At 42.0% G+C, this 15,366-nt stretch overlaps 1 protein-coding gene and 1 long non-coding RNA gene across 5 annotated transcripts in view; one reads left to right on the forward strand and one right to left on the reverse strand.

Annotated features, from left to right (window-relative positions):
• TTN (titin) overlaps positions 1-15,366 on the forward strand; it is a 275,391-nt gene that overhangs the window by 204,505 nt on the left and 55,520 nt on the right. For both annotated transcript variants that reach the window (XM_061434167.1, XM_061434175.1), the window contains 24 exons: positions 160-310; positions 399-680; positions 1,906-2,208; positions 2,703-3,005; positions 3,109-3,390; positions 3,496-3,795; positions 3,889-4,191; positions 4,287-4,595; positions 4,710-4,991; positions 5,113-5,412; positions 5,496-5,789; positions 5,897-8,863; positions 9,191-9,511; positions 9,607-9,891; positions 9,989-10,288; positions 10,599-10,901; positions 11,331-11,606; positions 11,710-12,009; positions 12,102-12,404; positions 12,564-12,863; positions 13,348-13,635; positions 13,997-14,293; positions 14,382-14,684; positions 14,781-15,086. In XM_061434167.1, the coding sequence (XP_061290151.1) occupies positions 160-310; positions 399-680; positions 1,906-2,208; positions 2,703-3,005; positions 3,109-3,390; positions 3,496-3,795; positions 3,889-4,191; positions 4,287-4,595; positions 4,710-4,991; positions 5,113-5,412; positions 5,496-5,789; positions 5,897-8,863; positions 9,191-9,511; positions 9,607-9,891; positions 9,989-10,288; positions 10,599-10,901; positions 11,331-11,606; positions 11,710-12,009; positions 12,102-12,404; positions 12,564-12,863; positions 13,348-13,635; positions 13,997-14,293; positions 14,382-14,684; positions 14,781-15,086 (9,658 nt within the window). The remainder of the gene's footprint in view (positions 1-159; positions 311-398; positions 681-1,905; positions 2,209-2,702; positions 3,006-3,108; positions 3,391-3,495; positions 3,796-3,888; positions 4,192-4,286; positions 4,596-4,709; positions 4,992-5,112; positions 5,413-5,495; positions 5,790-5,896; positions 8,864-9,190; positions 9,512-9,606; positions 9,892-9,988; positions 10,289-10,598; positions 10,902-11,330; positions 11,607-11,709; positions 12,010-12,101; positions 12,405-12,563; positions 12,864-13,347; positions 13,636-13,996; positions 14,294-14,381; positions 14,685-14,780; positions 15,087-15,366) is intronic.
• LOC133257839 (uncharacterized) overlaps positions 1-15,366 on the reverse strand; it is a 149,027-nt gene that overhangs the window by 43,262 nt on the left and 90,399 nt on the right. For 2 of the 3 annotated variants that reach the window (XR_009739712.1, XR_009739714.1), the window contains exon 6: positions 410-510. This is a non-coding gene — a long non-coding RNA (uncharacterized LOC133257839). Of the gene's footprint in view, positions 1-404; positions 511-15,366 lie in introns of all 3 variants that reach the window. The other variant, XR_009739713.1, reaches the window with a different exon arrangement.

Here is a 15,366-nt window from a genome sequence, read left to right on the forward strand (position 1 = left end):
GAGGAAAGGCAACCCCCTCCAGTATTCTTGCCTGGAAAATCCCATGGACAGAGGAGCCTGGCAGGCTACAGTCCATAAGGTCACAAAAAGTCAGACATAACTGAGCACGCATGTCACACACTGTATTCTAATTATAAAATGGCTGTGACTTTTCCCTAGGCTAAAGATAAAGAAGTGAGAGGAACAAAACTTGTTGTGACAGGATTGAAAGAAGGAGCATTCTACAAATTTAGAGTTAGAGCAGTCAACATTGCCGGCATTGGAGAACCTGGAGAAGTCACAGATGCCATTGAAATGAAGGACAGACTTGGTAATTACTGATGTTTCTATTGTTTTATCAATGTTTGCATTTTGGATTGGAAATGAAAGCAACTTACTATTTTTAAATTGTTTTCCAGAATTACCTGACCTTCAGTTAGATGCCAGCGTCAGAGATAGAATTGTGGTCCATGCTGGAGGGGTGATTCGGATCATCGCCTATGTCTCTGGAAAGCCTCCTCCAACTGTTACCTGGAACATGAATGAAAGAGCTTTACCTCAAGAGGCCACCATTGAGACCACAGCCATTAGCTCATCCATGGTCATCAAGAATTGCCAGAGGAGCCACCAAGGCGTCTATTCTCTTCTTGCTAAAAATGCAGCAGGGGAAAGAAAGAAGACAATTATCGTTGATGTATTAGGTAAAAACTCAGTTTGTCCACACATCTTTTAAAAATAACATTTTATTTCATCTACAAGAAAGATGTACTATTAAGAAAACTATATTACAAATATTTTGGAAAATAAGAAAAATTACCCACAATCCCATTAACCTCTATTATTAGCATTTTTTTAAATTCCCTCCTTACTGTTTATCTAATATATACTTTAACATGGCTGTACTCCTACTATGAAGTCCTGTATGTTGCCTTTTTTGTATAGCATGCTACCGTAAGCATTTACTGTATTATTATATAGTCTTTATAAAAGCAACTTTCCTGCAAATGTCCAAGAATGGTTAACAGTTTGCTAATAAGATTGACCATTTTTCACATCTAGGACCTGCTATTTATTATAATAATGCAAAAATCCCTTGGAAGCTGTCCACATGCTAATCAAAGAGAAGCATCATATTGGATTATCAATATTGCATTTCTAGTCCCTGAATATTGAGTTGAACTCTCTCTGACTGCTCTCTTCCAGTGATTTGCTCAGAAAGTGAAGCCTTCCCACTCAGATCTCTCTCTCAGCATGTCTCTAGGCTCAGCCATACTCCAAACACCCAGTTCTTATGTTAAAATAACCAGTTCTCTATTGAGCATAATTCATATTATGAAACTGGTTTATTAATGAAAATGGCATGAAGAAACAATCTCATTGAGCAATTCTTCTGTCCAATGGCTGTTACTTTACAAACTGGTGTATTTCCAGGTTAAACTGCAACTGTCTCACTGGTCATTCTGAGATTTGGGGTCTTCTGTGCTACTCAGATTCACTGATCACCCTGAAAAAATTCTCTCCCCCTTTTCCTTCTGGAGAGTAAACTAAACACAAAAAATAGTCATGCCGCTCCTCACCCTTCTCGCATCTCCCTCTGTGCACTTTCCTCCCAACATCACCCTCTTATCTGACTCACAAATTACTAAAAAAATTGTATATATGTGTGTGTATATATGTAAAGCTGTTCCATAAGTCTCCGTTAAAGCAGGGGCAATCAGTAACTACTGCAAACTTACTTTATTTTAAAATATGGTTGGATATAGACATCAGGAAAGAAAGGAAAAAATAAAAACCTCAATAAACACAAAATCTTGCTTTTTTCGTAACAGTATTTTTGTCTCCCTTTTAAAAACAGAGGGTAACAAATGTTGAGCCCTGTAGTTCATTGAAGTCAAACAACTAGAAACCTTCCCCTCTTATTTCTAGATGTACCAGGTCCTGTTGGAATACCATTCCTGGCTCACAACCTGACCAATGACTCCTGCAAGCTGACGTGGTTCTCACCAGAAGATGATGGGGGCTCTCCCATCACCAATTATGTAATTGAAAAGCGGGAAGCTGACCACAGAGCATGGACCCCAGTGACATACACAGTTACCCGACATAATGCTACCGTCCAGGGTCTCATTCAAGGAAAAGCCTACTTTTTCCGAATTGCGGCTGAAAATAGTATTGGCATGGGCCCATTTGTTGAGACCACAGATGCACTTGTCATAAGAGATCCAATCAGTAAGTAAAGTTTAAAACAGTTTCATCCTTAATCACTTCTTCACTCATTTAATCAAAGACTGCAGTGACAAAAGAGGTGTATAAATAAATGCCAAACATTTCTTTCATTTGACAAATACTGAGTATCTGATGTTGGTTCTATTTGAATGTGACTGTGAAAGACATTATGGGAATACATATTCCTCAGATCCTTCCATATAATACTGCACTTTTAAAATTTTCACTTAATGGCATAAACATGAAGTAGTTTACTAACTCTGAAACTACCAGCTCTGGAGAACTTTCCTGAATTATCTGGTCTCAATTAACCTCGATTTTGTCATCTGGAAATCAGAGTGTATTGGATCCCTTTTAGTTACTCATTTTATGTTGAGATCTCTTTTGTCACTTACCAAACAAATAGTTTAATGTTTAAATGCAATCCTCAGAAAGTAATATTTACCACATTCTCCTACATTTTTAACATTTGTCTCACTGTCACTCCACACTTGTAGCTGTACCAGAGCGTCCTGAAGACCTGGAAGTCAAAGAAGTTACCAAAGAGTCTGTCACTTTGACTTGGAATCCCCCTAAGTATGATGGCGGATCTGACATTATCAACTATGTCCTAGAAAGCCGTCTCATTGGAACTGAGAAGTTCCACAAAGTTACAAGTGACAACTTGATGAGCAGGAAATACACCGTGAAAGGCTTAAAAGAAGGTGATACCTATGAGTACCGTGTCAGTGCTGTCAATATTGTTGGGCAAGGCAAACCATCATTTTGCACCAAGCCAATCACTTGCAAGGATGAGCTGGGTATGTGTCAAATGCAGCTTACACTTTGAAAACTTGTACACACATACAGATTTACCGTAAGACATCAGTCAGACTGATTTGCCTTTATCATTATACATTTCAGCTCCTCCAACGCTTGACCTCGACTTCAGAGATAAGCTCACGATTCGAGTTGGTGAAGCTTTTGCCCTCACTGGCCGTTACTCAGGCAAACCAAAGCCTAAAGTTTCTTGGTTCAAAGATGAAGCTGATGTGCTGGAAGATGACCGCACTCATATAAAGACCACCCCGACGACACTTGCTCTAGAGAAGCTCAAGGCCAAGCGTTCAGATTCTGGCAAATACTCTGTGGTTGTGGAGAACAGTACAGGCTCCAGGAAGGGTGTCTGTCAAGTTAATGTTGTTGGTAAGTATTATTTAGAAAGTATTAGAAACATTCTGTTCTTTCCGAAGCAGAAATGGAAATAACATTTTGTGCTGTGTTCTTTTTTTTTTTTTTTCTTTTATTCAGACCGTCCTGGACCACCAGTAGGACCAGTTATTTTTGATGAGGTGACAAAAGATTACATGGTTATCTCTTGGAAGCCGCCTTTAGATGATGGAGGCAGTGAAATTACCAATTACATTATTGAGAAGAAGGAGGTGGGCAAAGACGTTTGGATGCCCGTGACATCTGCAAGTGCCAAAACAACATGCAAAGTTTCTAAACTGCTTGAAGGAAAAGATTATATTTTCCGGATACATGCTGAAAACCTGTATGGAATAAGTGATCCTCTGGTGTCTGACTCAATGAAAGCCAAAGATCGCTTCAGTATGCATCGTATTTCTTGTCAGTGATTTAATGTTTGCTGTTGTTAACAGGAAGAATTAAATGTCTAACACATTGTGCTAATGTTTGTTATAGGGGTTCCTGATGCACCTGACCAGCCAATCGTTACAGAAGTTACCAAAGACTCTGCATTAGTCTCCTGGAACCCGCCACATGATGGAGGAAAGCCCATCACAAACTACATCCTGGAAAAGAGAGAAACTATGTCTAAAATATGGGCTAGAGTTACCAAAGAGCCTATCCATCCATACACTAAATTTAGGGTTCCTGATCTTCTAGAGGGGTGTCACTATGAATTCCGGGTTTCTGCAGAAAATGAAATTGGTATTGGAGACCCAAGTCCACCATCCAAACCAGTCTTTGCTAAAGACCCAATTGGTATAGTACTAAAGCATTCTTTCAGCTTTCATTTTATCTGAGTTTGTTTCCAGCTGTATTCTAACTCTGTTTTGATTTTCTCTTTTATTCTGTAGCTAAACCAAGTCCACCTGTTAATCCTGAAGCAATAGATACAACATGTAATTCAGTCGATCTAACCTGGCAGCCACCACGTCGTGATGGTGGGAGCAAGATTCTGGGTTATATTGTTGAGTACCAGAAAGTTGGAGATGAAGAATGGAAAAGAGCCAATCACACTCCTGAGTCTTGTCCTGAAACTAACTATAAAGTCACCGGTCTTCGGGATGGTCAATCCTATAAGTTCAGAGTAATAGCAGTCAACGCAGCTGGCGAGTCAGATCCAGCTCATGTTCCTGAGCCAGTGCTAGTAAAAGACAGGCTCGGTGAGTACAGACATTCTCAGTTGCCTCTGCAAGGAAGACAGGTTTCATCGTCTATGCTTAACTGTAAAATACACAAACAAAGCAAATCTGAAAGTACCATTCTCTTTATTCTAGAACCCCCCGAGTTGATTCTTGATGCCAACATGGCAAGAGAACAACACATAAGGGTTGGTGATACTCTGAGGCTTAGTGCCATCATCAAAGGAGTGCCATTCCCAAAAGTAACCTGGAAAAAGGAAGACAGAGCGGCTCCAACTAAAGCAAGAATTGACGTTACTCCAGTTGGCAGCAAGCTTGAAATTCGTAATGCTGCCCATGAAGATGGTGGCATTTACTCCTTAACAGTGGAGAATCCAGCTGGTTCAAAAACTGTCTCAGTAAAAGTACTCGTATTAGGTAAGAATTTTAGTGCTTGTGATGGCCTTAATGCAATAACATATAAAAGTAACTCAATACGTTTTGAGTTCTTAGCTGGATTAAATCACTTACAATAACTGCATTGTTTAACACTTTTCAGATAAGCCTGGGCCACCTAGAGATCTGGAAGTCAGTGAAATAAGGAAAGATTCTTGTTACCTTACTTGGAAGGAACCCCTGGATGATGGTGGTTCTGTTATTACAAATTATGTGGTTGAGAGGAAAGATGTTGCCAGTACCGAGTGGTCACCTCTTTCAACTACATCAAAGAAAAAGAGTCACTTGGCTAAACATCTTAATGAAGGCAACCAGTATGTCTTCCGAGTTGCTGCTGAGAACCAGTATGGACGTGGTCCCTTTGTGGAAACACCTAAACCCATCAAAGCTGTGGATCCCCTACGTAAGTTGCTCTCTTTGGATACAAAAGTACTGTTTGACTGTCTTTGAGAATATTGTTTATTCATCATAACTTCTTCTGAAAAGATCCCCCAGGGCCACCCAAGAACCTACACCATGTGGATGTTGACAAGACTGAAGTCTCCCTTGTTTGGAATAAGCCAGACCGCGATGGTGGCTCTCCAATCACAGGATATTTGGTAGAATATCAGGAAGAGGGCACCCCAGACTGGATTAAGTTCAAGACCGTGACAAACTTAGCGTGTGTTGTTACTGGACTACAACAAGGGAAGACCTATAGATTCCGGGTAAAAGCTGAAAACATTGTGGGTCTTGGTCTCCCTGACACAACTATCCCAATAGAATGTCAAGAAAAACTAGGTAAATTTTAGATTGGCACTATTTTCCTTCTTTTTAAAATTATTCATGTTGTGATATTATCCATACTGTCAAAAGCAAAATCTAATTTCCTCATGTTTACTTTCCAGTGCCTCCATCTGTGGAGCTGGATGTGAAATTAATTGAAGGCCTTGTGGTAAAAGCCGGAACTACAGTCAGATTCCCTGCCATCATCAGAGGTGTGCCCATTCCTACTGCAAAGTGGACAACCGATGGGAATGAGATTAAAACAGATGAACACTATACGGTTGAAACTGACAACTTCTCATCAGTACTCACCATTAAGAACTGCTTAAGGAAAGACACTGGGGAATACCAGATCACAGTGTCCAATGCAGCCGGCACCAAAACAGTAGCCGTACATCTTACTGTCCTTGATGTTCCTGGCCCACCAACAGGCCCTATTAATATACTGGAAGTTACCCCTGAATATATGACTATATCATGGCTACCACCTAAGGATGATGGAGGAAGCCCTGTGATAAATTACATTGTTGAGAAAAAAGACACAAAGAAAGATACATGGGGTGTGGTCTCTTCAGGTAGCAGCAAGACAAAGTTGAAAGTCCCACACCTGCAAAAGGGATATGAATATGTCTTCCGAGTGAAAGCAGAGAATAAGATTGGTATTGGCCCTCCTCTTGACTCTGTACCTACTGTTGCTAAACATAAATTTAGTCCTCCATCTCCTCCTGGTAAACCAGTGGTTACTGACATTACTGAAAACGCTGCAACAGTGGCATGGACCCTGCCAAAATCTGATGGTGGGAGTCCAATAACTGGTTACTATCTGGAGCGTCGAGAAGTAACAGGCAAATGGGTACGAGTCAACAAAACTCCTTTAGCGGACCTGAAGTTCCGAGTAACTGGACTCTATGAGGGAAATACATATGAGTTTAGAGTGTTTGCCGAGAATCTTGCAGGACTAAGCGGTCCATCCCCAAGTTCTGATCCAATAAAAGCTTGCCGGCCCATCAAACCACCTGGACCACCTATTAATCCTAAGCTGAAAGACAAGACCAGAGAATCAGCTGATCTGGTATGGACAAAGCCTCTCAGCGATGGTGGTAGCCCCATTCTGGGCTATGTTGTAGAATGTCAGAAAGCTGGGACAACACAGTGGGACAGGATTAACAAAGATGAACTCATTAGGCAGTGTGCCTTTAGGGTACCTGGACTCATAGAAGGAAATGAGTACAGATTCCGTATAAAGGCAGCTAACATTGTGGGAGAGGGAGAGCCACGCGAACTAGCAGAATCTGTAATTGCAAAGGACATCCTTCATCCTCCAGAAGTAGAACTTGATGTAACCTGCCGTGATGTCATCACCGTCAGAGTGGGCCAGACTATCCGCATTCTTGCTCGGGTCAAAGGCAGACCTGAACCAGACATAACTTGGTCCAAGGAAGGCAAAGCATTGGTCCGAGATAAGCGGGTTAACATCATTCACGAACTACCTCGTGTTGAGTTGCAAATTAAAGAAGCTGTTAGAGCTGATCATGGCAAGTACATCATCTCAGCCAAGAACAGCAGTGGACATGCCCAAGGTTTTGCTATCGTTAATGTCCTTGACAGGCCTGGGCCTTGCCAGAACTTAAAGGTCACCAATGTAACCAAAGAGAACTGTACAATTTCTTGGGAAAACCCACTAGACAATGGTGGCTCAGAAATAACAAACTTTATAGTGGAATATCGCAAACCAAATCAGAAAGGCTGGTCAATTGTCGCCTCAGATGTCACTAAGCGATTAATCAAGGCCAACCTCTTAGCCAACAACGAATACTATTTCCGAGTTTGTGCAGAGAATAAAGTAGGTGTTGGGCCAACCATTGAAACCAAAACTCCAATTCTGGCTATTAACCCTATTGATAGACCAGGGGAGCCTGAAAACCTTCATATTGCAGATAAAGGAAAGACATTTGTCTATCTAAAATGGAGGCGGCCTGATTATGATGGTGGTAGCCCAAATCTATCATATCATGTTGAAAGGAGGCTGAAGGGCGCTGCTGATTGGGAAAGAGTGCATAAAGGAAGCATTAAAGAAACCCACTACATGGTTGACAAATGTGTGGAAAACCAGATTTATGAGTTCAGAGTGCAAACAAAGAATGAAGGTGGGGAAAGTGACTGGGTAAAGACAGAGGAAGTTGTTGTGAAGGAAGACTTACAGAAACCAGTACTCGACCTGAAGTTAAGTGGTGTGCTCACTGTCAAAGCAGGAGACACCATTCGACTTGAGGCAGGTGTTAGAGGCAAACCGTTTCCAGAAGTTTCCTGGACCAAGGACAAAGATGCTACAGACTTAACAAGATCACCAAGGGTCAAGATTGACACCAGTGGTGATTCGTCTAAATTCTCTCTCACTAAAGCAAAGCGAAGTGATGGTGGTAAATACGTAGTTACAGCAACTAACACAGCTGGTAGTTTTGTGGCCTTTGCCACCGTGAATGTTTTAGATAAGCCTGGTCCTGTAAGGAATCTGAAAATTACTGATGTGTGTAGTGACAGGTGTTCTCTTCGCTGGGATCCACCGGAGGATGATGGTGGCTGTGAGATCCAAAATTATATTTTAGAAAAATGTGAGAGCAAGAGAATGGTTTGGTCCACCTTTTCCTCTACTATCTTGACACCTGGTACTACAGTAACACGTCTCATAGAAGGAAATGAATATATCTTCAGAGTCCGTGCAGAAAATAAAATAGGCACAGGGCCTCCAACAGAAACTAAGCCAGTCATTGCAAAAACCAAATATGATAAACCTGGTCGCCCTGATCCTCCAGAAGTCACTAAAGTAAGCAAAGAGGAGATGACCGTGGTTTGGGCGCCACCTGAATATGATGGTGGAAAGTCCATCACAGGATACTATTTGGAGAAAAAGGAAAAACATTCAACGCGATGGGTCCCTGTCAACAAGAGTGCAATTCCCGAGAGACGTCTAAAAGTACAGAATCTCCTTCCAGGACATGAGTATCAGTTCCGTGTCAAGGCAGAAAATGAAGTTGGAATTGGAGAACCAAGTTTGCCATCAAGACCAGTGGTGGCAAAAGACCCCATAGGTATGATGTTCTTGTTTTTCTCTGGTATTATATCAACTCTTAATCTCAAACGCAGAGGTATTAGACAAGTAAGTTAAATCCACAACATCAAAACTTTATCATAGCCAGTATTTTTCCAAATAGATCTTTTACCAAATCACCTAAAATGTACGAACAACGGTAGATTCTAAATTTACAAAGGAACATAAGGAGGACTTAGTTAGCAACTGAGAAATTGACTGTACTATCTGTGGTTAATTAAGAATAGACTGTATAAAATTATACATTAACATATCACTAATCGTGGTTAACCATGTGTAAATTTATTCTTACACAATTTACTTTCAGAACCACCTGGTCCACCAACCAATCTCAAAGTGGTTGATACAACCAAAAGTTCCATAACTCTTGGGTGGGGAAAACCAGTGTATGATGGTGGTGCACCGATCATTGGCTATGTTGTGGAAATGAGACCTAAAAAAGCAGACATGTCACCGGATGAAGGCTGGAAAAGGTGCAATGCTGCAGCGCAACTTGTCCGCATGGAATTCACTGTGACCAGCTTGGATGAAAACCAGGAATATGAGTTCAGGGTTTGTGCCCAAAACCAAGTTGGCATCGGGCGCCCTGCAGAATTAAAGGATGCTATTAAACCTAAAGAAATCCTAGGTGAGGCCCTAGGTTATCACTTGGTTCACTGTTTCACTTCTCACGTGACTTCCCCACATTCTGAAGTCAACTAATGGCCTTCGTGTCATTTGTAGAACCTCCAGAGATTGACTTGGATGCCAGCATGAGAAAACTGGTCACCGTGAGGGCAGGATGCCCCATCCGACTATTTGCCATCGTGAGAGGGCGACCAGCCCCTAAGGTCACCTGGAGAAAAGTGGGTATTGATAATGTGGTCAGAAAGGGACAGGTCGATTTGGTTGACACCATGGCCTTCCTCGTCATCCCCAATTCTACACGTGACGACTCAGGAAAATACTCCTTGACGCTTGTGAACCCAGCGGGAGAAAAGGCTGTGTTTGTGAATGTCAGAGTATTAGGTGGGTGGTGAACAACTGTCTTCCTCCCCTTCAGAAACTCCTTAGTTAATCAGGAGGCTGAGGGAACTCATATGTCTAAACTTGTGGTTCTTTACAGATACCCCTGGGCCCGTGTCTGATTTAAAAGTCTCGGATGTCACTAAAACATCGTGCCACATTTCCTGGGCCCCTCCCGAGAATGATGGCGGGAGCCAGGTGACACATTATATCGTGGAGAAACGTGAGGCCGAGAGAAAGACATGGGCGACAGTCACCCCAGAAGTGAAGAAAACGAGCTTCCACGTCACCAATCTTGTCCCTGGGACAGAGTATTTCTTCAGAGTGACTGCTGTCAACGAGTATGGCCCCGGTGTCCCAACAGATGTCCCCAAACCAGTGCTTGCGACAGACCCTCTAAGTAAGTCACATCCTTTCTCCCCTCTTAACCCCAGTCCCCGATTTCAATCAAGTCAAGACACAAACACTTACCAAATACCAAAACCCTAAAGGGCTTTAACTCGTAGAAACCTACACAGCACAAAAAAATATCTCACTCACTCACTGAAGACTTCTGATCTGCCTCCTCGAGTACTTTTTACTTTCAACAGCCCGAACCACCTTTCCCACATAACTTGGAAGCAGGTGGCATATGAAAACATTGATGTATATTACAAAGGGATGGATTTGGCGACCTGGACAGTTTTTTCTTAATCATGTTTTTCTTCCAGGTGAGCCGGATCCCCCCAGGAAACTCGAGGTTACTGAAATGACAAAGAACAGCGCTGTATTAGCCTGGTTACCACCCCTGCGTGACGGAGGCGCTAAAATCGACGGCTACATCGTTAGTTACAGGGAAGAGGAGCAGCCTGCAGATCGCTGGACAGAGTACTCAGTGGTGAAAGACCTCAGCCTGGTAGTCACTGGCCTCAAGGAAGGGAAGAAATACAAATTTAGAGTAGCGGCCAGAAATGCCGTGGGAGTCAGTCTGCCGAGAGAAGCTGAAGGCGTGTACGAAGCCAAAGAACAGCTATGTACGTGGGCACTGAGTCATTTTTATCATGTGATAAAAGTTTACAAGAATTTTCTTTTGACATGGAGACATTTATCCCTGAAGAATCTAATTCCATAAATACCTGAAATATAGGAGAGAATAGTGGTTTTAAAACATTTGCACCCACAACACATGGTAAAACAACTTAAATCATGACACAGCACACACAGACATATATATAACCTTAAAAAGAAGTTTCTTAGAGCAACACCCATCCTTATTATGTATGCTGGACTCTGGTATTTTCAATTCAATCTCATTCTTTTTAAAAAGTATTAGCAGTGATGCAAACATCACCTGGAACCTGCTAATGGGTTATTATTCACCACTTGAAAAACACTAGTATAGTTCCTCATTAGAGGAAATTTAACCTCCCCACAAAATTAATGTATCTTCATCTTACTTTCAGTGCCACCCAAGATCCTCATGCCAGAGCAGATTACTATCAAAGCTGGGAAGAAACTCCGAATCGAAGCCCATGTGTATGGAAAGCCTAATCCGGTCTGTAAATGGAAAAAAGGAGAAGATGACGTTGTCACGTCCAGCCACCTGGCTGTGCATAAAGCAGAGAATTCTTCAGTTCTGATCATAAAAGATGTTACTAGGAAAGACAGCGGTTACTATAGCCTCACTGCAGAGAACAGTTCTGGGACAGACACTCAGAAAATCAAAGTCATCGTCATGGGTAGGTTCAGCATTAGACAAACAGCCATCCACATGTGAAGATCAGAAGCATTTTTTCCAGTCCCATTCCTGTCCTTACCTTTCTCTCCTCTCGGTTCACGCAGACGCTCCTGGACCCCCGCAGCCTCCGTTTGACATTTCTGACATAGACGCCGATGCCTGCTCCCTGTCCTGGCACATTCCTCTGGAGGACGGAGGCAGTAACATCACCAATTACATCGTGGAGAAGTGTGACGTGAGCCGAGGTGACTGGGTGACAGCTCTAGCTTCAGTGACAAAAACTTCCTGCAGGGTTGGAAAACTGATCCCAGGCCAAGAGTACATCTTCCGGGTCCGTGCAGAGAATCGATTTGGCATTTCAGAGCCTCTTACATCTCCGAAGATGGTGGCTAAGTTCCCATTTGGTATGTTCCTTTTAGGACGAAAAACTGAACTGTTTTCTTTCTCATCTGTTACTTAGGCTAGAAACTGACATCTCCCTGGTTTTCATCTCCAGGTGTTCCAAGTGAACCCAAGAACGCACGCGTCACTAAAGTCAACAAAGACTGCATCTTTGTGGCATGGGACAGACCCGACAGCGATGGAGGCAGCCCCATTACGGGCTACCTGATTGAACGCAAAGAAAGAAACAGTTTGCTCTGGGTGAAAGCCAATGACACCCCTGTCCGGTCAACTGAATATCCCTGTGCTGGCCTGGTAGAAGGCCTTGAGTATTCATTCAGAATCTATGCCCTAAACAAAGCTGGATCCAGCCCACCCAGCAAACCAACTGAATATGTGACTGCAAGAACTCCAGTTGGTGAGTAATTTTTTTTTTTTAAGTATTATGAGGACACATTTAAATCTTAGCATCTCTAAATGTTACTATTTCCATTCAGGAATATGTTCTGGGTGATACAGTGAAATAGAACATTTCTGCTGTTAAGACAAATGCTGAGAATATCTCTTTTGGTTCTAGATCCTCCTGGCAAGCCTGAAGTCATTGATGTTTCCAAGAGTACTGTATCTCTTGTCTGGGCTCGTCCTAAGCATGATGGGGGCAGCAAAATTATTGGCTATTTCGTAGAAGCTTGCAAACTTCCTGGTGATCAGTGGATACGGTGTAATACTTCACCTCACCAGATTCCCCAGGAAGAGTTCACAGTGACTGGCTTAGAAGAGAATGCTCAGTATCAATTCAGAGCAATTGCCAAGACCGCAGTAAATATTAGCCAACCTTCTGAACCTTCCGATCCAGTGACTATCATGGCAGAAAGTGGTAAGATTCTGTTGGACATTCTAGGCAAAGGAAGACATCACTCATAATATATGTTTCCCCTAATAAAAAACTAAATCTACATCTATGAAAATAAGGACAAATAAAATGATAGGTACTTTGTATACAGACATTAAAAATTATGATTATAGAGAATAACATGTTAAACTAAAAAGATAGCGAACTGTGAAGACCACATACTTTTAACCATACACATGCACAGAAAGATGCCCCCCAAAAATGCACCAAAATGATAAGAGTGAAGCTTTCAGGATGCTGGGATGATGAGTAATATCTTTACTTTTTTCTTTATACTGTCAGCATTATCAAATTTTGGCATTAAACTTGCATTTCTTTTATAATGAATAGTTACTTTAAGAAAATCCCATCTTGAAAAAGATAGCCTATTTATTTCTCACTTTTACAAATAAGCATTATATAATATAGCTTTGCATATATTAAATCCCTTTATCTTACTTCTTTCCAGTACCTCCCAGGATAGAGCTGAGCGTGGCTATGAAATCTTTGCTTACCGTGAAAGCTGGAACCAACGTTTGCCTGGATGCTACAGTTTTTGGCAAACCGAAGCCCACAGTCTCTTGGAAGAAGGATGGCACACTGCTGAAACCATCGGAAGGGATCAAGATGGCCATGAAGCGGAACCTGTGCACCCTGGAGCTGTTCAGCGTGACCCGGAAAGACTCAGGGGATTACACCATCACTGCTGAAAACCCAAGTGGCTCCAAATCAGCCACTATCAAGCTCAAAGTGTTAGGTAACTAAAGCATTTCACTAGACTCTCAGGCTTCACATTGGTTAATGTGATGTCATAGAATTTACAAAATAACATGTGAGAAAAGATACCTAACTTGATGTTTCTTTTGTCATCATGGAATTATTCTCAACACAGAACAGTAGTGTTTTACAGCTGAAAAGACCATTAGAGATCACATATTCCAGATATATAAATTTAGATATGAGGAAATTAAAATCTGGAGAAAAGTAACTTCCAAGGTCATACAGGAAGTTAATGATAGTATAAAGACAGCAGCCCAGGTCTCCAGTCCTCCACTCTGTTCATCCCCTATTTCATATGTTTGGGTGAAAGACTTAACTTTTCTTTCGTATCCTTTCAGATAAACCAGGTCCTCCAGCATCTGTTAAAATCAACAAAATGTATTCGGATCGTGCAATGCTTTCTTGGGAACCTCCTCTTGAAGATGGAGGCTCAGAAATCACCAACTACATTGTTGACAAACGTGAAACGAGCAGACCCAACTGGGCGCAAGTCTCTGCTACCGTGCCCATCACCAGCTGCAGTGTGGAGAAGCTGATAGAGGGCCACGAGTATCAGTTCCGAATTTGTGCTGAAAATAAATACGGAGTGGGTGACCCGATCTTAACTGAGCCAGCAATTGCCAAAAACCCATACGGTAAGAACGTTTTCCTGCAGTTTTTCATTCTGCTTTTTAAATATTACCTTTTAGACCAGGACATAAACCTGCCGGTTAATCTCTGCAGACCCTCCCGGACGATGTGACCCCCCTGTTATTAGCAACGTAACCAAAGACCACATGACAGTCAGCTGGAAGCCTCCAGCAGATGACGGTGGCTCCCCCATCACCGGCTATTTAGTTGAAAAGCGGGAAACCCATGCAGTTAACTGGACTAAAGTCAACAGAAAACCTGTGATAGAAAGAACAATAAAAGCAACAGGTCTCCAAGAAGGCACAGAATATGAGTTCCGAGTTATAGCCATCAACAAGGCTGGACCAGGCAAACCCAGTGATGCCTCCAAAGCTGTTTATGCCCAAGATCCTCTGTGTAAGTTTTCATGGAAGAGTCCCACAGATGTGTGATAATCAGCATTCAACAACTGGGAATGAGGTCTTCATGAAATTTTTCTATTATTATCCTCAGATCCTCCTGGACCACCAGCTTTCCCCAAAGTATATGACACAACCCGGAGCTCTGTGAGTCTAACGTGGGGCAAGCCAGCCTATGACGGTGGCAGTCCTATCATTGGTTACCTTGTTGAAGTAAAACGAGCTGATTCAGATAACTGGGTGAGGTGCAATTTACCACAGAAGCTCCAGAAAACCCGCTTTGAGGTTACCGGCCTAATGGAAAACACAGAATACCAGTTCCGCGTGTATGCCGTTAATAAGATCGGATACAGCGACCCCAGTGATGTGCCAGACAAACACTGTCCCAAGGACATTTTAAGTAAGTATTACCAGGAGAAATATACAGAACTCTTTTCATCAGTCATACTGTAAGGAGGAATATATAGAACTCCTCTATGTAGATTAATTTATTTACAAGTTTTAGGGTTGGTAACTCTAGAAGTATGTTGTAGGAGGGCTGGGTTGGTACTTTATGGTACTGTATAACAAGCCAATGGAAGGCAAGGTGATTTGTGGTTTTGAAATGCTTTTCTTACTTACCTGAGAATTTCCTGTCTTCAAAAGATTATGGAATATAGAGATTTTATTGAGAATAAAAA

This window comes from Bos javanicus, chromosome 2 (assembly GCF_032452875.1).
Source record: "Bos javanicus breed banteng chromosome 2, ARS-OSU_banteng_1.0, whole genome shotgun sequence".
In the NCBI taxonomy this organism is placed as follows: domain Eukaryota; kingdom Metazoa; phylum Chordata; class Mammalia; order Artiodactyla; family Bovidae; genus Bos; species Bos javanicus.